The sequence below is a fragment of the Tympanuchus pallidicinctus genome, unplaced genomic scaffold, assembly GCF_026119805.1.
Source record: "Tympanuchus pallidicinctus isolate F22 unplaced genomic scaffold, pur_lepc_1.0 scaffold17, whole genome shotgun sequence".
In the NCBI taxonomy this organism is placed as follows: domain Eukaryota; kingdom Metazoa; phylum Chordata; class Aves; order Galliformes; family Phasianidae; genus Tympanuchus; species Tympanuchus pallidicinctus.
The window spans coordinates 9,519,793-9,543,430 of NW_026294690.1; the positions used below are offsets into that span (position 1 = coordinate 9,519,793).

The following is a 23,638-nucleotide window of genomic DNA, read 5'->3' on the forward strand; positions in this document are numbered from 1 at the left end:
CCATGCAGAGACTGACAGTTGGTCCTTTGTAGAAAGCCTCATCCCTGATTTTTCCAAGCCTCCTGCCTTGAGTAAGAGCATGCAGCAGAGAATGGTCATTGAATCAGCACTGAATCCTTGTAGTTCTTACCAACGTTTAGCACTTGTACAACGTGGAGAACTGCCATTTGCAAACTGTCCTCTCAAATGGAAATCAAAACTCTGCTGGCAGTGAAGTAGATTAGCAAGTTGCTGTTGATTTAAATGTGCCCTGGAGGTTACAATATAAAAATAAGGAGTATAGTTTTACAATAGCCTGAAATCTTTGTTGCTGTACTTGTTTTTTTTTCTTTTTTGCGAGTGATTTCATTATGAAATACCTGGATTACAGTAGAACATGCAACCTTGCAGCATTTTCTCTGATTTCAGCCTTGTGGGAGTCGAGAGAATATGTACCTGAGTACCAGCATGTTCACTTCTCAAAGCGTGCAGTGTGATGTGCAAGTGCTCTGGAAACAAGAACCAGTCTCTAGTGGACATCTTGTCTATAGCTCAAAACCACAGCTTAATTGGCAGCCTTTTCATAACACTGACTTTGGCATAGGATGCAGGGAATGCTGCAGGCCAAGTCTGAGGTACATTTTCAGAACTGCTTATAGGGGAACGTAGTGCTTACTGCTTCTCTCTCTGGTAATCATGGAAATGAGGGAGATTGTGGTCAGGTCCTTCACTTCTCATTTCTTTTTCTTTCCAGCAGTCTATTAGTATCTTACTTAATTTTTTCTGCTTTCCTGCTTTGATATTACTTTGCTTATGAGCATAACTGAATACATGTACTAGTGTGACACTTATTTTGAGTTCTCTTTAATATGTCTGTTGTGGCCTTTTCTGCATGGCTTCAAAATCCCCTTGATTTATTCTGAATCTTTATTGTTCTGTCTTTCCCACGTACATTTTGGCAAACCCAGAGGTTGGATTTTACCCTGGAAAGATACTGACCCTGTAATGCTGCATGAAGTGTGCTCTCTGTGTGTGTGTGTGTGTGTGCGTGTGTGCAGGATGAAAGAGCAGTAAGGTGGAAATTCACAGGACTCATAGTGGGTAAAGATATGATGTCTGAAAGTCTGAGTCTCCACCTGCAGTAGGGACAAATGGGATGCATCATCTTGACTGAAGGCTTTCAAGAATTTTCTCACTCAAGCACGTAATTAAGACAGTCTTTGCCTGTACTAAAAAGTAGCCTCGAAGTCACCTCTCTTTCTCTTGAACTGTGGTATATTTGACAATTTTTTTTTAAATATAAAGAAATTAGTTTTCTGATCTTGTAGAAGGAACTTTGGGTTCACAGTACTATATTAAAACTATATTCAGTGGTTGATGGCTATAAATAATAAATATAAAATGTATTGTTCAAACACAGGTAAAAATTGTGCTAGTGTTTGTAAGCAAGTGTGGATTGGGAATTCCTCCTCAGCTCACATGTTCATCATTTTTGCTGCTCGGAAGCACATGGGTTGATTGTGCAGACGATCCCGATTCCTTACAGGACAGTGGTTGTGTTTGAAGTATGTAGTATGTTTGACTTAAGAACTAATGTGTTTGATATTTAAGAACCTGGCAAGAGAAAGCTATTTACCCAAATGCATGATCAGAAATGAGATTGGAACGCAAGCATGTGTAACTGTTATTTTCCTCTGCCTGTACCATCCCTAGAAAGCCATATGCCTACCCCTAGGCTGGCTTGATGGGAGTCTGTATTAATGATCATGAGCTAGAAATAATCCAGGAGGAGTTGAGTGGCCCTTGCTCCTAGCTCTTTGAGAAAATACCTCGTGGACTCAGTAGGATCTGAAATATGTTCTGGGATAGGAAGTCACAATTAATTATAGAATTTCCCAATGCCCTCTCTTGGGAGTTCTTTTTCTTTTGGCTAAATTAGTGCAAGTCTTGTGGAGTCTTACATCTAACAATCTGAGTGGAGATTTAAGCAAGGAGATGAAGATTTAGAGGGAGCTGTTGACTCACCTGCTAACAGCAATAAGCATCTTGGGTGTACAGCTAGAGAGCAAACACTGTAAGATTCCTATAGACATTGGGTGCTTGTCTGTTGGCAGCCTGCAAAATGGAAACTGTGTGTACATGTATAAAAGTGGTGATGGGAAAAGAGAACGTGGCAATAGGCTGGAGCATTAAAGCAAGCCATGAAAGCAGATGGTTTACTTTAGATTTTATAAAATAGGCTTCCTTTATTTTGTAGTAAATGAAAACTATCAACTGTCAGTAATGCAAACCTATCTTCTGCAGTGCTGTATCTATTAGAATTGCAGTTGTCCCTGTATTGTAAAAGGGCAGAGGGTTTTTCTGATGATTCTCTTCTTCATATTTGTAGAATCATGTGTGCTCTGTATACTTTAGTTGAGCAGTTTTGTCACAGCCTTGTCTCAAAATGGCTTGCTGTTCAGTTGTCTCTTTGTGCTTACTTTCCTGTGTCAGTTGGTTACATTCCTGACTTTCATTACATTTAATATTGATAGTACTTCGATTTTTCACTGAACTAGAAGTGTTTAAGGGTCTGGAGTGGGTACTGAATATTTATTCTTGAAATTCTTTAGCTCCTACCATAATGGTAAAGCTAGGAGTTGGATTATTGCCTCATGGAGAAATGACTCTTTGCTTATTCAGTGATGATGTCTGGTCATCAAGATGTTAGAATATGTGCTGCAAAGCTCTTTATATATCGATATGAATGCAAAAGTTGTTGCCAACAGCTGTCTTAGGTTTTGGGCACCTGCTGCCTCTCATTTCTTACATATCCCACTCTATCTTCGACTCCTGAAGTTGGCAGTGCCCATAAAATTATTCCATGTTCAGATCTTAAGCAGATCGCTACCAATCTGGTAGTCTGAATTCCTGAGTCACTGGTCATGCTGTAGTCAGATTAATTATAGAGCATCACTGCCCATGGCAAGGTGATGGACATCCAGGTTCAGACTGATTTCACTCAGGTTCCAAAGGTGTTGCCTGTCCTCAGGCCACTTCATCATGCACATCCCTTTGTCCAACATTACCCGCTGCAGAAGCATATTCTGATTGCTTAACCACTATTTTCATGTTTCTTCAGAGTATGACGGGCACAAGAGAAGTGTAGGTGGTGCTGTGTGTGAGTCGGGTAAGAGGAAACGCTGAGAATTGCCCATAAGTATGAAATGCTATTTTGACACAGTATTCATGACTTCATTGATAGGTGGGAAAACGTCCCCTGCTTGCAGAACCAGTGTTCAAATGTGAAGTTTTCAGACGTATGGATGCATTGCTGCTGTTCTTCCCATATCCAACCACTGTCCACTTTAAGCAGACCGTGTCATATTTTTTCCTCTATAAATACCTTGGATGGGGGTTGTTGATTTGGCCCCAGGTCCCATTTCAATAATAACCATTTGCTTCTGGTACAGTCAAAGGGAATGTCTTGGTTTGATTTTGACCCCAATAGTGAAGTTCAGTATTTGTTCAGCTGTCCATTGGGTTATCCAAGTAACCCACCTGCTGTAGCAGAAGAGTACCAGCGGTATTGACTGAGGGTGCTAAGTGATGGCTTGTGTCCCAGGGCAGGGATTATAATGCTCACACCCCCAACTGGGAGCTGGAAGTGGAATTTGTTTGGTTAGGAAGCAAGGAAGCCAGATGTTACTAATTCCTTACACAGTGAACTTAAACTTTGAAAATACTGTTGGTTGCACTGCATCTCCTATTATCAGCGATGATAAATGCAAGTCTACTAAAAATTTTGGCTCAGACTTAAGTAGTAGCACAATTTAAACCAGTAGCTAGGGTTTTCATTTTTGTGTTTTATTATATTTCATTTAGTCTGTGCTTCACTCCAAGCACAATTATTTTTTCAGCTCAGGAATATTTCCTATTGCATCAAAACCTGTTTTAAGTTTCCTCTTCCCTTTCATTGCACTACGTCCATCTGTTCCTGTTGTAATAATTTTTCTTCCTCCTCGAAGGTGACAAAATTAAAGCCTGTGGCAGTACTGGCAGAACAAATGCCCTGAGGTTAGCAGCAGTGTAGTTCTACTGTTGTGCATTAGAGTCAATAGGCATACAACAGGAATCGCATCTTAGCGAGGAGTTTCTTCTTCTTGTTCTCTTCTTAGCAACTGTTCAGTGTCACTGAGTCATTGCCCTGTGGTTATTTTGTCATGGAAGTATTTGTCCACCAGGAATGTGTCAGTCAGTGGCTTAGGTGTCCCAAGGATGACATCCACATCCAGTAATGAGCTGCTGGTATGTGTGCCCTACCTGCTGAAATAATCATGCCATAAAGAGTCCTGTTTTTTTTTCTGTCCATCTGCTGAGGATGGACAGCCTTGCTATTGCGAAGGTGTTGCTAAAACACTAAGCACATCTGTCCAGATGTAAAAATCAGTGGGAAGAGAAATGTTATTCAGATCAGGCGTTTGTCAAGATGGGTCAGTGATTGCTGGTCAACACCTGTTGTGTGTCAGTTTGTTTGGCCAAGGACTTGATGTCAGTACATCAAACCTGTCTGCAGGAAGGGATGGGCTTCCCCTGGCTGATCTGGAGATGTTTTGTCCCACCCCTCCCAGCTGTTGTGAATGATGAGGATAGGCAATGCACACAGTGGGTGGCACCTCACCCCTCGCTTACCTGATGTAGCTGCCCTGTGCCTTCAGAATGATGGCAGATCTCATACACATTTCACTCTGCTGTCTGCTCCCTCTGGCACTGAACTGTGACCAGGAGGAAGGTTCCTCCTGCCCTGTCAACATCTCCCGAATAAATAATCATCATAATAACAGCTGGCCTTTGTTGAGTTCCTGCTTAGTGAGAGTGCTGCTGATTGAATGGGGCCCTGAGAGGCAGGGAGGGCTTGCAGCCCTTGACAACAAATGAGAGCCTCATAAATGCCTTGGCTTCAGAAGGAGGTGTATATGGGCATGAAATGTTTATCATCTTGCACTTGCTTTGCTGCTGCTGGGTTACAGTGCAAGTCAAAAGTAGTAATGAGTAAAAAAGAGGCAACACTGCAGCCTGCTGGATCTGCTTGGCTTGCTAACAAATGAAGGAGCAGGTGAGGTCAGCTTGGATTTGGGAAAGTATTTGGAATGTGCATGAAGTAATAGTTGATCCCCTTTGAAAGAGTAACCCCCCAGCCAACTGGCTTTCTGTTGGGAGGCACTCTGAAGTTCTCATGTAAAGAAGATTACTGGCTATTGAGGTCAACTTATGTATTCCAAACTGCCTTGGCAAAAAGATGCATGTTCTTCATGGGGAGTTTGAGATGTGTGGCTGTTGGTCCCCTCCTTTCAAGTACGCCCAGCACTGCCCCGTCCTCTGGTGTGTGTTGTGGATAACGTTGTGCCTTGTGTGACACCCTGGCTGCTGCACAGCTGTCTGTTCTTAGCCCTGCTCTGTGGGGGGATCCTGCCTCAGCCTTCAGGAGGTTTGCTTTGTTTTTATTTTGGGGGATGTGTGCTCCTGCTTTAATAGCGCAGTTCCCAACAGGGGACAGCACTGCACTATTTAAGATGCTAGTCATTTTTAAGGAACTTTTCTAAACTTGTCACACTAAAAGCTACATTGTGCAGCAGCAGGCGGCCTCCATAAATCACTGATTTCTCTTTTTCTTCTCTTTTCCTTCCTTTTTCTCTTGCGCTCTCTTTATTCCAAGCCTGAGGATTTGGACGCCTGGGTAAGCGCTCTTTTTTTTGTCTGGATCTTGCTTATTCCAAGTGTCATGTTGTTACTGTGTGCGTACAGATTGTTATTGCTGAGCACAGATGCAGGATTTTATTTTCTGTCATTACATTTTAAAAGGTGTTCAGCTAGAAAATTGCATATTATTTCCTCCATAAAGGTTTCGCTGGTTCCTTTTGTGTAGCTTACAGCTGCTGAAACCAAACTTGATCTGGTGGTGTGTGTAGCTGGTGAAGTCAGTGGCAGAAACAGGAGGAAATGAAGGTTACACCAGTACTGCTTTTTAAGGCTGTAAGGCTGCATCTGGGGTCTAAAACAAAGAAAGCAGTCACCAGCCTTCAAGAGAATGAGAGAAAGGGGACAAAAAGCAAGTGGTGTGGTAGGCCTTGCCTGTTTGGAATGGTGACTGCAGGCAGCTCTGCATTGTTGGTGATATTTCTGCTGATACAAATGGAAGTTCAGTCAATGCTCCCCCATGGTTGCTGCTCTGGTACAGCCTTCCCGGTGGAGTTTGCTGCTTACTGTGGAGCATGAAGTGTGCAGGCTGCCTCTTGCTGCTCATATTGTCCTGTCAGCCCTGCTGTTCTCCTTAGGCTTGGCCAGGATTGTGCCAACCAGCTGATTTTGGACGTACTCCTGTTCTTCAGTGCACTGCTGTCAACCCCTTTGTCTCCTCTTGGAGCCTTTAATAGTATTTGTTTTTCTCCCCTGCCTCCTGGACTGCTGCCAGGACTGGAAGAGACATTGGAAAGCATGAAGTGTAAGAACTCTAGAATGGTGAAGCGTGGCAGATTGAGGTACCCAGCCCTAACCTCTGCTGCTCTGCTGTGCTACTGCAGGGATGTTGGTGGGCACCTCTGGAGAAGCTGGTGACTGCTCTCAGCAATTGCAGAACCAAAGCATCTGATAGAGACTTCAGGACCTTTTTTTTTTTTTTTTTTTTTTTTAAATCCCTGTAGCTTGTTTCCTTGGGTTGCCTCTGACTGACACTCTGGGTGTCATCTCACTTGTTCCTCTGTGACTGGTGAATGTTTGGCTAAGAAGAAGATAAGTTCTTTTGCAATAACCTTGTCAGGTGCTCTGACTTACTTCTGAGGAAGTAGATTGAGGTATGCAGCATCCCTTCTGGACTGAGTCTCCCTTTCTAGAGATGGGGCTGTTTTTTCCCAGTAGTCTTTTCCATGCTGTCTCCCAGCAGCGCTGCAGGTCTCCAGCAGCTGCAGGCTGTGCTCTTGCTGCACTTGATTCCCGTGTGCTGCACTGCCTGCTGTAACCTAACCCTGCCAAGAAGCCCTTCCAAAGCAGACTTCCTTTTTAGTTTTCACATTTAACAAGGTGATGAGAAGGAAACTGTGATTAAGAGTAACAAAACTCCGCTGTTATTTCACAGAGGAAAACCAAAGCTGATTTGTGAATGGACGTAGCTAGAGTGAAGCCTGGCTCTACAAGACCAGGTGCACAGCATGTTGAGCTGTGTGTTGGCTGCAGCTCAGGATGAGGCTCAGTTTCTTGTTCTGTTCAGACAGAACGAACCAATAATTCATCAGCTCAATTAAGAGATTTGCAAAATATTTCTTTTGGCCTGGCTGTCAGCTAGCAGGGCAGTGCTTGGATTCTTCAGCGGAGCCAATATGTAATGCACAGCTCTAGAGATGTGCTGTCACAGGTGGTATCTAAATGGATACTGCATAAAGGCTGGGGAGGAGGCAGGGAGTCGCTCACACCTGTGCCCCAGCTCTTTGTTGTGTCTCAGGGTGCCATGCAGATAACTCGAGAAACTTCGGGCTGTGAAAAGAGTGTGAAGATTTAAAAAGTAGGTAGAAGTTGAAATAGCCCCCAGCCGGTCCAGGTATGCATGCACCTGGAAGCTGTAGCAGTGTGCTTGTAGCTTATCTTCACTGTCTTTTTGTAGGGATTCAATGCTTTTAATTTCATTACAAAGAGTTCGTGAGCACTTCCTAAATGTATCTGGTGGTTTTGTGCGGAGGGAAATTGCTTGTTGCATACATTCTGTTTTGCAAATATTTGTCCTGTTTTACTATTCAGAATTTAGAGTCCATTTGAATATTCTACAATCAGCTGCAATGTGCCTCCCTTCCCTCCTTGTTTTTTCTTACTCCTCCTTGATATGACAGCCTGTGTTCTACAGTACAGTTTCTTAGATGTCATCTCCCTGCTTTGGTCATCTCTCGCATGCCACGTTCCAGCTCAGATGTCATTTCTGCAGCGTGGATGAGAAATGCAGTTTTCCAATGTCTGATTTTCAAACCACTGTCTTGTCATGCATATCTTTCCTCCTCTTCCATTCTTTATTTTTAACGGCCTTTATGTGAAAAGTGTTTCTGATGCTTTGTTTCCCACCTGCAATCTCAGTCCCCTGTGAAATTATAATCATTTCTGGCAGCCAGTTCTGTCTGGGACATCACAGGCTTCTGAATTCAGGTAGGGAATAGGAGGCACTCTAGAGGAGTAGAGGACAAGAGGAAGTCTTAATAAATATCCTATGTTCATGGAAAATGTCCCCTGCTGTCTAGCCCAGTTTGGAACAGTGAATATTTCAAGTGATGTACACCCTGACTGTAGCATTCGTACTTCAAACATCATCATGAAGTGTACTAAAGTTTCTGGTAATAACAGCTGGGAGTTGAGGGAAACAGAAGCAACTTCCAAGCAGATATTTCACTCCATAGAATGTTTCTCAGTATGCTTGAGCAGCTCTTTGAAACACTGAAAACATGTTTGAATTGTGAGTAAAAATTTGCACTGCAAACTCTGGCTCATCGTGCAATTTAATGGTGGTAACGTGGGATTATCTGGGAAATAGAATGGTGTGTATGCTAAGGTCTTGATGCCAGCATTGTCGTAAGTACTTTTTTGTTCTCTCAGAGAAGTCTGCTACCCTAGAAGAGTAGCACTGCCATGTAATTAATTTGCTTGGACTACGGAGAAACTTTCTTGTGTTTTATAGCATTGATCTTTTGACTGTTTTCATCTTGTATTATGCTTTACACTGAGAGCAACTTCTATCTTAATTGTGCAGAAGGGACAGCACTCTGTTACTCTTCTTTCATTTCCTTATATATTTTACCCTTAAGGAAATATGAAACACTTTTCTAGTAATCTTATTTTATGGGTATTATGCAGAAAATTAGTAGGAGAATTGAGGTCCTTTGCGTACCCACCAGACCACTGTCCCTTCTCTCTGTTTCATTTCGATTGAAGTTGCACCCATTCAGAGGGTGGATCTGTGTTCAAAAGGATCATCCCAGTTTGCTTATTAAAAAAAAAAAAAGGAAATTCTGGCAGTTAGGAGGTGCCCATCAGTGCCCTTGTTGTTGCAGAGGTATGGCTCATCTCTCACCTGGCCTCCCCCTTGCCACGTTTCATCTGCTGTGCAAGCTGGAGGTTATACAGCAGCTCCAGCAAAACCAAAGCCAGAGCTTTTGCTGTTGAGCAGAGCCTTTGAGAACAAGGCATGCAGATGTGTCTGCAGAGCTGGTGCCTTATCCTGGCCCTGTTGGCTGGGCTGACAAACATGAGAATGAGTTGGTTTTTTACTTATTTAAAACACACACAGACCCCCAACCTCTGTTTCACGTGCTCATACTTTACTCATCAGCCATCTCTCACTGTGTGTCTTAAAGGCTCTTCTTAGTCCTATTTATGCTGCTGTAGTTCATCAGCAGGGGAGCAGAAAGAAGGAAATGCATGGCAACTTGCTTTCAGATGTAATTTTTCTCATTAACAATGGCTGTTGGCTGTAAAATGACAGGTCTGAGCCCACGGGGATGTTTCTGTCCCAGCTGTTTAATCACGTTGGACCAGCATTTTCTGTGATTGTACCACCATTAAAGTTATGAGTGGTGCTGCTGGGATGCTGTAGGTTAGCAGGGTGTGTGTTCATGGTGAACTGACTACTTGTTTAGCTTTTGAAAGATCTTCTGTGCAGTGGTAAGTTATGAGGCCCCAGAGATCTTGGAGGGGGATGGGAGGAGAAACACAAGTGCCATTCTTCTAGCTATTGTTGCTTTTTATTTTTAGATTTAAAAAGCTTGACTCAGTTCCATCAATGCCACGTTTTCTTAATGCTAACTCATCTTAGGAGTGGGAATGCAGCAAAGTGCTGCCAGTTGTAAAGAGCTGAAAGGCGAAAGCTGTTGCTATAAACAATTTTATTATTACTTTTTAAACTGGGCATTGTTTAATTGATGACTGAGTAAGGCCTTCAGCGTGCTTTTGTATACCAAACTTTGGAAGCATTGCACTTAAGAAGAAAGAAGAGGAATTCTGACCTTCGTGTTCCTTCCAAGTCTGTATCATCCAACTAGAGCTCTGGGTGTGCAGCCTGGTATTGTACGTGCAGAGATGTGCACTGAATTGTTATGGCAGTGGCTTTAACTAGGTGTGCAGGAGCACGTGTGTGGTCTGAGAGTGTGTTGCTCCATGAATGTTATAACTCAGCCTTGCGTTGGGTGTTTCCCTTATGATTGCAGGGATGCGTTACCTCTGTAGAAGTTTTCTGACACTCAAAGTGGTGTTTATGAAATGGAGGACTTGAGGCTTATTTTTAAGGTAACGTGAGGGAAGTTGTAATAAACGTCATGGTTCATGAGATGCACTTAAGTAAGGCAGACTTCAGAAATGATGGTAGGAAAGTCCGGACACATTACCTTTGTGTAATTATAGGCTTTCATGTAGAAAGGAGAAGTGAAACCAAGGTATTGCAATTGAGTATGTTACTAACAAGTGTTTCAGACCTGTGGGTTTAGTCCCAAGTGAACCAGAACGCAAAAAGTTTGAAGCTGCGTTGGCAGGGATCCCATACATTAGACCTGAGCAATGTGGATCTTCTGAGTTCCAGTCTGCATCCCACGTGCTTTCCATGCCCTCGTGCTCTTCACCTTTAATTTCTTCTCCTACCGATTCTCCTTTGTTCTTCTTCCCAGGCTGTGGAGCTGCAAGGCAGGGAGGCAGAGCTGAAGCGGCAAGAGGCCTTCTATAAAGAGCAGTTGGCGCGCATTGAGAGGAAGGTAAGGCAAGTTGTCCTTTGTTTGCGGCTTCTGGGTATGAAGGGGATCCGTTGTGGATCTGAGCAGAGAGCCAAGAAGCACCGTGCTGACACCAGGAACTGTCAGCACCCTTTGTCTGCCCCCATTCCGTACCTAATTAAATGAAAGAGCTGTGCAAACAGAGCCCTGTGAAGATCTCGCGTTTAGAGATAAACGCTTTGTAACTAGATGGTTTTGAAATGAAGTTACAGCAATTCAAACTTTTTTTTTCATTGTGGGGTTTAGATGAAAGCTAGATTCTTCTGTGCTTTTTGTTTTGTTAAAAATCCTTGTTAGGTTTCTCTTTCTTAAATCACAAATCTTGCTCTAAAAATGAATTAAAGTTGTATTATTAATTGTCCTCTGGGGAGCCCAGCAGTTCAAAGGATGTTGCTGCAGAGCACTGTTTCTTGCTGGATAAGCCTTTGAAATGAACTTGATTTGAAGAGACGCTGTCAAGCATCTTTTAAGCCTGAAATGACCTTTGAAAATCCATTTAGGGATTTGAATCTCTCCCCTAAATGTGGGATTTGCTTCTCTGTTTAATTGTTTACCATGATGAGTTTTTAAAAATTGATGCCATAAAAATAGGAGCAGCCATGCTGTTCCTTATGAACTAATGCAGTTTTTACTTCCTGGCAAAATGAAATAATATTATAAGTAGTCTTTATTTTTTAATAAATGTGGAGAGTAATGTTCTCCAGTTTGAAGCAATTAGACCTCCTGACAGGGAGTTGCATACATCCAATTCATTCTTATGTGACTGAAAAATGCAAAGCAATGTGCAAGGTGGGTCGTAAAGAGATGGAAATCAATCAACTTTACTACTGCCATGTAGCATCATGGTGAATATGGAATGCAGGAAAATTACAGATTATAGAAATGACAGAAAACTACTGGCACGTCTTTTCCCTTTCTCATTCCTTGCTGCTGCATGGTTGTCCATGCAGCATTTTGGTTTGTTTAAGCCATGGATGGTAAAACATGCCCACGAGCAATTTCACGTGATACGATTTTGCAACACTTTAATCTATACAGTTCATTAAAAAGTAAACGATTAAAACTACCACTTAGTGCTGCATTCAGATTTTAAATTCTATTTCTAGATAATGGGGATTGTTCAGTGAAATTGCAAACAATCCTGCAGCTATCATTCTAATTATCACAGTTGTCCATATGTTCATACGCAAAGGGAATTTTTTGCAGTGTCTCGATCTCACGCTGTGTGCTGCCATTACACTCTTCTCTCCAGATCTGGTCTCACGAGACAAAACTGCAGGGAAAAACTGTGTGTGTCCTTTATGGGCAGTGGAATGGGGAGATGCTTGTGACTGACCTGCATCGTGCTCTTCTTCAAGGCTTATGTATTTAGTGTTTTCCTTTTCTGTGTCCTTTATAACTTCTAAACAATGCAGTGTGGGTTTTTTGTTTGTTTTGGTGCAGGATCGTTTTAGGGAGTAATGTTGCTTGTTCACAGCCCTCTGCAAACTGTGGAGATGCCTTTGACAGGTAGGAGTTCCTACCTGTCCAAAGAAAAAGTAGATTAAGAAGCGCAGGGTTTCTTTCCTCTCCTGAAACACTGGGAAGTTTCTGGCCCTCAAACACTAGCATCTTGTTCATAATAAAATGGAAGAATGCCTACAACCGTTAGACTGGAGTGGGAGGTGGTGGCTAGAAAGGAGAGGAGAGAAATGTACTTGAAACAGTGTAATAAAGCTTAATTGTATTAGTTTTGAAAAAGGTTTTCGATCTCTGTGGATAATTTTATTCCTATAATGGTTGGAAAGATGGAAAACACAGCACAGAGCAATCTTTTTTATTAGCTATTGCTTTTATATAATTCTGCTTTTATTTGTTGAATACACGCAGACCTTGATGTGTATTTATTTATTTATTAATCCTTCAATTGTGCCCAAACCTTCCACCTCAGGCTTTTATTTATGTCTGTGTATAAATACATGTGTAGCATGCATACATTAAAAAAAAAAAAAAAAAAAAAAAAAAAAAACCAAAAAACCCAGCAACACAAAACAACATTGGTATATTAGAAAAAAAAGGCAAAAGCATCAGAGAGAATGAGTTGAAGGAGAAGTTTCCTTTTTCTGCTGCTGCTGGAAGGGATGGCCATCTGGAGCATGGTCACTGCTTGTCTGAAGGTGCTGTGCCAGGAGATGGGGTGGCTCAGTGTGGAGCTAAAAAGCCAAATGTCCTTCTAGGGTCTGTGCTGTGAGGAACTCCCCTTGTCCTCCCCTTTTCCATACGTTCAGTTTGCCTTTGTCCCCAATTCTTCCTGACAACAGAACTCAAGATGGCAAGTTCTCTTAAGTTTGTTTTGAAGGAATTTCCTGAATGGTTGATGGAAAGAACCAATCACCTTCCTGGTAGGATGCAAAAAGCTGTTGTGTTGTTTCTGAGAGGCACGCTGCTTGTGCCAAAGTAGCTGCTGTGCTGTGCTGTGTCAGGCAGGCTGTCCTGGTTCTCCTGATGGTGGTCAGTTTACAAAGACTGCGAGGTAAGATGCAAACAACCAGCAAACCCCTTCAAACAATGGAATCCCCTTGGAGAATGGCTTTGAGAACCTCTGAAGAGCTGTCGATTGCTGACACGTGGCTTGCAGCAGAAGTTTACTTTCATTCAGTATTTTTATTTGCCGTAATGGAACTTGGGTCATTGCCAGCATTCTCGTCTCAGCCACTTTTTTCTGCACTTGTTTAGCTCTTTGCCTCAGTATCACGTGGCACTGTGTGCCGTGGGTTAGCTATGTGCACTATAAGTTCTTTCTCCAATTTCAAATAGTTCTTGTCCTTTAATATGCCTTATGTGAAGGGGATGAAAGGAGTTCTTCATTAGTCATTCTCTGTAGATTTCTGTTCTGTTCCCTTTTTTACCTTCCCACTAAGCTTAGCAGTCCTCACCTTTTCAGCCTCTGCTTGTATAGGTGATATTTTTCCAGGTTTCTCATTCTGCTTGGTTATCTTTGAACCCTTTACCCTGCAGTTCTGTCTTTGAGATGTATTGACCAGAATTGAACTCAGTAGTTCCCCTGAATGCGGCAGATTGTGTGAATATATTATCCCCTTTATTTTGTAATCTCTAAGAGAGTGCTGTAATCTACTGGACAGAACACAGAATTGGAAGCAAAAAACTCCTCATTTTCTAATAGCTGTTTCTCTTTGGGGAGTTTGAAACAATTACTTAGTCCATCTATCTCCGTTACTCCATCTGTAAGATGGAATAGCTTATAAAGGGAGGGCAAAGTGTTGTGAAACAGTAAAGCTATACAAATGCTAAAAAGGTTTTGCATGAGATGAACTACGGGTGCACCTTATTTCAAATAGATCTTAAACTGGATTTTGCCAGACAGCTTTTTATTAAAATTTTCACAGGAAAGGGCATGTATTAAGAAATAACTGCAGTGTTTCTTTTGGGTTTTTCCCCACATCTTCTGTCAAAATTCTGGAAGAAGAAAACCTGGGCGTTCATTTTATTGTTCCATACTGACCAACAATGGCTGCCCAGAGACTGAGTGCAATATCAGGGCAAGTGTATGTGATATCTGCTTCAAATGCTTTCTCAGCCTGTGGTCATTTGTGACTCAGGTACTTCCTGAGATGTCTGTGTGTTTGCTAATCCTAGATGGATTGCTATTTTCCATAGTCTAGCCTCTTCTTGAGCAGTTCCCCACCCGGCTGTATGTTGTGCGAACTCTGTGCTTCCTTCTGTGTGTTTTGAACAGAGATTTTGTACCTGTTAATCTTGTTGCCCTTTCCTTATGAAACTGTGACACTAAGTTCTTGCCTCCCTTTATGCCCCTCGTGGTTTTGTAGATCTCTGTTTCTTGATATTATCTCTATTCAGGCTCAAACATCCTCGTTCCCAGGTTTTTACCTGTGGAATTCTTACCATGCTTAAATGTGACCAATCGGGATGGTTAGGAAGGTTTTCACCTCTATTCAATCATTCTGGAGAGATGGGAACCAGAACTGCACACGTAATGATCATTATATGCGGATATGCCTTGAATTTATGTGGTAGCCTTATGAGAACTGTCATTTGGTTCTGTTTCTTAGGGAATGTTGAATGCTTGATTTGCATTCCTGACTTCTGTTGAGCAAATGCCACGCACTGCTGCTTCCAGCACTCAGCTCTGAGTGCAGATTTGGTCACATGAAATAGCTGTCCTAGGATGGAACCGGTAATAGAGTTTCTTACTGGGAGATGCTTTTTCTGTCTGCCCTTTGTGTCAGGTTGTTAGGGTTTGCTTATGTGTGAAGGGCTGTCATCTTTTTGTACTCCTTCTAAAATAAAAATAAGTTACAAAACGTTTTATTGAACAACTGCTTTGTGGAGGATTGGGATACTGGCCATGCTCTGAAGCTTCCCAACTTTAGTTCTAGCAGTTCATTGTAGGTGTGGGTTTCAGTCTCTTGAGCTCTTTGGTAGTTCTTGTTCTGAAGTAGCTGGTATTTCTGTGATTGAGAAAGATGCAGGAAACGAAGCTTTTGAACTGACCACTTCTTACATGGCCATATGTAAGTGCCAGGAATTTGGAAGTGATGATATGGACCTTCTGTTCTAGCCCTGCTTGCAATGTGACTGTCTCATCTCCAATAAATAGTCCAGTAATGAGACCTGGGTACAGTGGTAGGAATGGTTAAACATTTTTAACTCTAACTTGAAACGATGGTTTTATATTATATCCATGTAATTTGGAGTTGTTTCACTAAAAGTGGCTCTCCTTTCAACTGTTACAAATGAGATTTTTTTTTACTGTAGAGTTTCCCTGGGTAGAATGGATGAGAGCTGGGCCTGATAACTCTGAAAAGAAAACCTTAGAAATATGCAGTTTGGAGGCTTAAGCTGATGTTGTTTCAATCCTGAATGTGTTACTGATAAACAGGGGCAGCAGGAACTTGTTTCAAATCATTAGCATACATACTGTCTAGAACTGGGATTTATGTTAAGGACTCTGGATATTCATTGTCCTGCCATCTTCAAATCGTAGAAACATCTTTTAAAAAGGAATGATAAGAAAGAAATGCAGTCTCTCCTACAACCCTTTGGATACCAAGGGATTTCACTTAGCATGTTAGTTGTATACTTTCTCCCAGGTTAATATTTGTTAGATTTGTTTTGCTATTTGGCCTCATGCTTGGTTTAACCTAACCAAATTTAAGGCAGTGCTACAATACAGAAAAACCTGTGTAGCTGTTTGAGGAAGTGTGAAGCGGTGGAGAGGCTGAAGATCCTAAGCTGCAGCTCCCATGTTATCTTCTATTAGGTGGCAATGGACTACTGAGGGCGGTGGGTACATTAATATGCAATGTTTTCTGCTTGTAGCTTTTCAGAACAGTAAGTAGCAGAAGAGGTATTTGTAAGCTGTGATGCATTTATGCAAGTGGGAAAGGAATGCATTAAATAAATAGATTTTTTTATTAATAAAGTAGACTGCACTTCTTTCTCTGCTTAGCGTCACGAGTCTTGTAATTTTATGTGTGGCACTCACCTGGTTTGTTTAAATGAATCTTCTTGCCATTGCACTTACCACATAATTTATGTTTGTAAGGCATTCAGTGTGTGCTAAATGGGAGAGAGGTGAACTTACTCTCGTTTGTTATTCTTATTGGCCCTGATCCTTGTTCTTGGAGCAGCTTCCCGCTCTGTGGGGCAGAGCAAACCGATGTCCCTTGGCAAAGGTGGCAGGGGCTTCTATTGAACGAGATGAGGAATCCATTCCCTGAGTTGTGCTCCTGGGATGTTTCTCTATCTGTGAGAGCTATGGAGCACTCACCTAGCCTTGCAACAGAAAGCTACGGAGAGGTGTTCTTGAACTGAGCCCTCTGCCCTCTCAGTGGGAATTAAACATTCAGTGCCCTTCTCTAAATGAGTTGATAGTTCCCAGCGGGTGTCGCTGACACCATTTATTTTCTCAATAAAATGGCCTGTAACATCTTAGGGCTGCGTGTGAGCTATTGCAGTGTGTGTAATGGCTGCTTTGTTTGCCCCTGGTCACTGTATCACCAGTCGCTAAATTATTGCTCTGTAAAGTGCTGTGGGGTATTCTGAGGGAGAACAGAGAGCATGAAACTAAGCGGTTCTCCAAAGATGCCTTCTCCTTTCAGTAGTAGTCCTTGTCCCCTCTTTCATAATTCGGTTTTACAATATTTCCAATTTCCATTTTTTCTTTGAAATCTCATCTCATCCCCTGCTGCAAGCCTTCCTCCTCCCCAAACTGCTGTAGTGCATTGTGTGACTGCAACAGCTCTGATCCACAAAAGTGGTTTTCCTTTCAAGCCAATGGAGCAATATAATGAAGCACCCAGTTCATCAAACTGTTGATTTCATCTTCTGAGCGCGGGATGGTTAATCCACAGTATAGTTTTCTGAAATAGACTGACAAGATCCCTCCTAATAATCCAGATCTCTTCCCAGTTGCTTGGGCTGGCTGTCTGACACTGTGGTGTTCCCTTTCAGGCTTTAGCCTTGGATTTTTAGAGAAGCAAAATTTTATTCCATTTGTCAGTGAAGTTTCGGAGCAACAATAAAACGAAATAATAACAAAACGGGAATTGCCATCTGACGTGGTTTTGACCTTCCTCCTCCTCTCTTTCAGTTACTCACACTAAATGTCACACTGGTGGAAAAGGAGGGGCTGCAGCATCCCTGATTCTTTCTACCTGCTGGTACCCACAGGGCAGCATGGGGCAGAGGCTGTGCTTCCACTGTCTCCCCACAGCATCCCTGTCTGCAGGGAGAGGCTGCTTTGTGCTGCCACCCTCTGCCTTAAGCCCACTTCAGTGCCCTGTGCTCAGTTCCCCCGTTTTATGGTTGTTTTGCTGAAAGCTTGTAAAGTTTAGTAGTTAATGTATCGCAGTACACCAGCTTTTAGAGATCAGATAAATTGATTGGTAATTTGATGAACTCAAAGAACATCTATAACAGCGTAAATAAAATGCGTTAGATGTCAGCACTGCCTCTCTGCCTTCTCTGCAGCCTGTATGTTTGCTCTTCAATATGTGTTGACTGATGTACAGTACATTACATCAAATTACGAGCAGCTTCTATGCAAACAGCAACTAAGTGTTTTCTTCCTTTTCAGTCTTCAGGATTACTGTAGAGATGCATTTGCAGTCTGTGTGCTGAAGGGTGAACTGTCAGAGCCTTCCGGGTGATTTTGTTTCCCTGGCATTTAGAGTACCTTTGCAGAGGGGAGAATGATGCTTATGGGCTGCTTCGTCTTGGAGGAATTCATCCTCAGGCTCGACTTGTGAAATAAATGTGGCAGCGTGTGGTTTGAACTTAGTGTTTTAACACTGAATTTAGCAGCTGAATTTAGATAACAATCTGGTATCTGGTCTCATCAGTGTATCACTATGAAGACTTGTTAAAGGCAGAACAAAAAGGCTTAGAATGTAATCTTGTCTCTTTGTTAGAGCTGAGCGCTGGAGTGTTTGTCCAGGCTGGTCCATAAAGAGAAAAACAAGCCATGCTTTTAGTCCTTCCTTTTGAGAGCTTTTTTCATTACCTGATGTTTCTGATGCCCACCCTCCCCCCCCTCTTTATATTCAATTCAGTTTTCCCTCCTTATCATTTGTTTTCTTATTGCCTGAGTTTAGAGTTCTGTTTTCTGCCTTTGTGCTGTTTATAAGCAGAATGGTATTTATAAGTGTGTGTACATACAGGTAGCACTGTTAGCAATAAAGACAGTGCTGCTTTCTTAGTGGAAAGCAGGACACACATGCGTATATATATATATAACTTATTATATACACGTGCACACATGGTTGCTCTGTGTGTCTCATCTACGTCTTGCTGTGGTGTAGTGCTGTAGCACCAAGTACGTTATCCTTCTACAACAAATACCAGGGCTGCCTGTTATTTCTGTGTAATTGGCCAACCAGTGTACAATTAATTTTTGGCCCTGTTATTGCAGTATTGGCTATTTTATGAAACTGTGGAAAGCTAGCACAGTGAATTGATTAAATATGTTGCAGACCTTAGGCTGAAGTCTGTGTGCCTGCTGGGATTTGGATGATTGAAGCTTGCGTTCCTCCTGGGATATTCCAGATTTAGACTTGGCCTTGGAAATTGTTTCAGGTAGACAGAACTTCCCTGTGTGTGGAGTCCACATGCACAGGACCTTGACTTTGGGGAACGTGAGATTTCTCTTTCAGCCTGCAGCATTCCTTCTGTGTGCAGTAGGAAAAAAAGCATCAATATTGCGACTAAAAATAAAACCAAGGCTTAGGTGCATATCAAAAACATCCATACATTCTTGCGTTGCCTTTATAGAACATGCGTTTATCACATCGATATAAAATATAGTAAATAATTACTCTGAAAATTGGGCAGAACATCTCCAATTTGTGCTGAATTAAGTAGACCACGGATCAAACTTTGAAAAGGGACTGCCCTGCATTGATGGTGGCTGCACTTCTGAAGGGAGGGTGCTCAGTGGTTTACTGTGGATGCGTTAAACGCATGTTTCATGACAGCCTAAGGCTGCTTCTCTGAAGGTTTTCCCCCATCTGTCATTCATTTTAAAGAAAATTATAAATAAAAAAAGCTATTCCAATTTCTTGAACATATATTGCATGTTCCCAGAATGACTCAGAAGTAGCTTGTAAATAACATGTTTTAATATTCTTAAATGTATGAGTGCTGGGAGGCTCACTGTGAGGTCTTGAACCACTGCAAAGGATGTTTGTTTTTGTCTGTCTCTGTGTCCTGACCCCAGGATCCCTATCTGGTGAGTCGTCTGCTTGTTTTTGGGGTTGGCCAGTTGTTCGGCTGCCCATTCTGCCCCCAAACAATTCTTGTCTCAGTTTACCATTAAACACCTTGAGTCTAATAACGAGGGTTACCTGAGTCACCCATTTGCTGTCTAGCCCCATTATAAGTACAAAATAATGACTAATTTTTTTGGTGTTCTGTTTTTACTGTAGGTAACAAATGCGTCTCATGGTCTTTAGTGTGAAGGTCCAACACTTAGACATGGGGAAAGGGGGGGCTTGTCCTGTTACCTGCAGATGGGAGGCGCTGCAGGGAGCGGCAGCAAAGGAGAGGCAGAGCCAGAATGCTTCTGTGCTGCCAGCCTGCGAGGGTCAAGAGGAGTGAGAGGTGGGAGGGGGAAATGCAGAACTGAGATGAAATGCTAAGCCTCTGAACTGAGAAGGCTTCCAATAAGTATGTTATTTCAAGAGAATAGCTAGCATTTCTTTTCCTGCCCAATTACTGCATCTCAGCTCTTTTCTTAAGGAAAAAAGATGTAATTCCTTCTCCTTTCCCCCTCCCTGTTCTTCTGAACACAAGCTGTGCTTTTGCTTGTATAATTCCAAGATGCAACGTTGCTGTGGGCTTGCATGCTTGGGTCAATCCAGGAATGCTTGGATTTATTTTTTTTCCCTTAGGGATGTTTTATGATGTATTGGATGCTATACAGAAATAATTTGATTTGCCTTGACAAGGAGCAAGCCTTGAACTGACTGGGCTGTGGTTCCTGAAATGGGGAGGACAACTCATACAGACACATGAACTGCTGCATGCCCGCCTGGGCATGTATGTGAATTGAGAACTCTCAGCTGCTCTCCAGAGCTGTTATTTTTTTAAACATTAATTTTCATAATAGCTACATAAACCCTAAAATTTCCTCTGGTCTCCCAGGGGATTACGAATAATATGAGGTCTTACACATTCAGGTCATTCCTTTAGATAGAGCTTCCATAAGCAGTACCAAGGAGCCATTGCTTCCTGCTGGCTAATCATTCACTTGTGTGGCACTGAGATAACATCTCTTTCTTCAGTAAGAGGCAAATTTTTGTTGCAGCAAGAAAAAAATAATTGTCCTAGCTGTTGGGTTTTTTTTTATTTTTTATTTTTTTTTGATATGGGATGTGTGTCCCACTGAGGAATGGAGAATTTGTTCCTGTGAGGTGTGAATAGGGCAGTGCTGGGTTACAACTTTGGGTGATTGGTCTCTCAGTGGAGAGAGGATTTTGCTCCAGGTCTGCAGTGCTTGTGGATTTATTAGGCCAGGTTTAGTTTTGTCCCTTCTTTGCATTCCTTTTTGCATTTCTGAGCTCCAGCCACCTCCAGCTGAAGTCTTACAACATTTTATATGTTCCTGGCCAGGAGGTATAGGTGATAAACTCATACTTTGCTTGTGAGCCTGAGAAGCCTCCTTATGACACTGTTCCACAAGTCTTTTCTTGTCATACCCTTTATCCATTATAGCAAGACACCCTGGATAATTGCAGATGCTCATACCTAGATTTTTCTTTTGGAAAGCATAATTGTATGGATTCCTTGTTCAGCTGCAGTGTCCAGCTGTGCTGTCTGCACGTAGTATATCTTGCTATTGGAGATATTGCTCAGAAGTTAAATTCTGAGAGTAGATTTAGCTGATGTCTGAGTGTGTGGTACGCTGCATGTGATGCTTTTCCACTCATCTTCTTGAGATGTTCTTGTAGCAAAGCCTTACCAGAATTTTCTGGTTTGAAGTTAAGAAGTAATTACTCCTATTATTCTGTACTGGAGAAGTGGGAAACCCCTTGCTTCCTTTCATCTACCTTGGTTCTGTATTGCAGTTCTAATCTGGTAGTGGCCTACTGTTGTTGGAAGCTGCAGGTGATGGTGTGAGCCAGGGCTGTTGGTCCCTGCTGGAGGATGGAGGGATGAGTTCTGTGTCTGCCTGGGGGAGCTGGGTTTCCATATTAATGTTTCTTTCTCAATAGCCTCACCGTGAAGCGTCTCACTCCTCCTTTGACTGCTTGTGGTCCTTCTACTCAGAGGAGCCTCTCTTTGCAGACTTCTCAAACTCTTTGTCAGAGATATTTCTTCAATGCTTTGTCCTCTTTAGAGGTTGCAAAATGACACTGAGAACCATAAGAAAAGATGTCTGAAAGCAGGGAGAACGAGACCGTCCAATGTTGGAAAAGAAATTGCTTACAAATACTTCTGATTTCTGCCTTATCCCTATTACCATCCTTGCTCCTTTGTCCTCCTTTGGTTTTTATCTTAGGATAAACATTATATTTATTTTCAGTTGTCTGTGGGGAGGATTTCAATCCATTTTGAATAGCAAAATAAATATGATGCTGGTGTTCCCTTCTCCGGAGTAACTCATGCCTTGCAGGAGAACCAGAGCTTTTATGGCAGGTATCATAAAGGGGGGCCAAAGGGATCTCTGTTCTTCCATTTTCTTGTTATCATTGCTTTGTGTTATGTTTTATCATCCTTTTGAACTGATAATTGGTGTTTCTTGGTAAAAAAGAACCTAATAACTGTTATTTTTGGATTGTAAAATAAATACACTGTTGCTGTATATTGTCTAAGCATTTATTAATAAAGAGGAATGAAATCAGGTTATTCTCGTAAAACTACTTTTGAACTGTGGAGCTGGGAGTTTTTTCCGGGTATTCATTAGCTAACATTTCTAGATCACTGAAAGATAAGTGAACATGGTCTCCATTCCAAAAAAAGTGATTCCTATGATGAAGGTTAGCATTTATCAAAGCAGCTTTTGTTATTTCACTTTCTGGTTGTCCACGTATTGCATTTTTCTTCAGATGCGCTGATTACCAGTAACCTGAGCTTGAAGTTTTGAATAATGAGCTCCTGAGCATCTCCAGACGGAGCTGCAGGCCAGCGGGCACTTCTGAAAGAATGGATTTGTCAGTGTCATTAACCACGTACGGTGACCTGTGAAGTCCTAGCGGTCTTTCTGGCCGTAATCATTAAACCAGCCTGTACCACAGCATAAAACGGGAAGAGAAGCTGCAAGCGTAGGGAGAGAAACCTGACTGAAAATACAAATATCTTCAGAAAGCGCTCTGGGAGTAATAATCATAAAGAAAAAGTACGGTGGCAAAATAAATTGCTGCTGATGTAATTTTTCTTCCTTTCCCAAGTTTGCCTCTAGTATGGCAGCTTCTCTTTCTTCGATAAATAAATGCAAGGATGAGAATTGCTGCCAAAAACTGTCACATTTCTGGAACTTTCAGCCCCTGATTATTCACATTAAGTCTCCCCCCTCCAGCAGTACGGTATTCTGAATATGTACACCCACCATTCTGTCAGATCTGTGCAGTCTGCGTCTGGTTCATCTTCTGTGTCTTTGATGTGCTCCATAACGTAGGCAAAGAGAGGTCTGATAGTCTCTCTAAAAACCTGACAGTTTGTGTGACAATCTGTCCACGGATCCACAGGCTCCTTGTCAACCAAATGAGCCTTTGAATATCGGAGGTTTTCGGCACACTGCTTGCAGCATTGCATATGCACTAAGGGGAGAGTACAACAGGCTTGCTTGTAACCTGAGAGATGCCTGCGTTTTCCTTAATCATTTCAGGGACATCTCATCATTACTTGCTGCCTGGTTCTCAGCCCTGCACATGTCGGGGTTATTTAGCAAAGCTTGATTTACTGGAAGCTGCGCATGGAGAATAATTTGCAGTTGAGGGTAGAGGAAAGACCCTGGGAGGGGGGTGGAGCTCGCAGGCTTTGGTGTGCTTCTGGCTGTTTGTTTGTTTGTTTCTTACTTTTAATGACTCTCTTCCTTGCAGTGCTCTTTACCCATGGATGTGGTGCGTTTTCTTCAGTATTTTCCAGTCCCCTCATGCATTCCTCTGCTGTGGGTCTCTCCTGCTCGGGGACGCCTCTGCATCGCTTCCCTTAGTTACCTGTTCTGGATAGGAATGGGAGCGTGGATGTGATTTAGAAATGAGATAGGAGCTGTTCAGTGGGTCGGTTGCCTGCAGTTTATGAATGTGCTGAGGGCTGTTCTCAGCAGAGGGCTGGAGCTGTCGCATTCCTGTCCGAGGTGGTGGGAGTTCTGATGGAGGTTCTGTCAAATCCTAGCTTTGGCATGATGGCATCTAACTTAGCTGTAATAT

The 23,638-nt window shown here is 42.3% G+C and overlaps 1 protein-coding gene across 4 annotated transcripts in view; it reads left to right on the forward strand.

The window, feature by feature from the left end:
- CHCHD6 (coiled-coil-helix-coiled-coil-helix domain containing 6) overlaps nucleotides 1–23,638 on the forward strand; it is a 100,972-nt gene that overhangs the window by 23,986 nt on the left and 53,348 nt on the right. For 2 of the 4 annotated variants that reach the window (XM_052679266.1, XM_052679269.1), the window contains exons 5-6: nucleotides 5,675–5,695; nucleotides 10,647–10,730. The exons of 1 other annotated variant lie outside the window; for it this stretch is intronic. In XM_052679266.1, coding sequence (XP_052535226.1) covers nucleotides 5,675–5,695; nucleotides 10,647–10,730 — 105 coding nt within the window. The remainder of the gene's footprint in view (nucleotides 1–5,674; nucleotides 5,696–10,646; nucleotides 10,731–23,638) is intronic. One more of the 4 variants, XM_052679267.1, reaches the window with a different exon arrangement.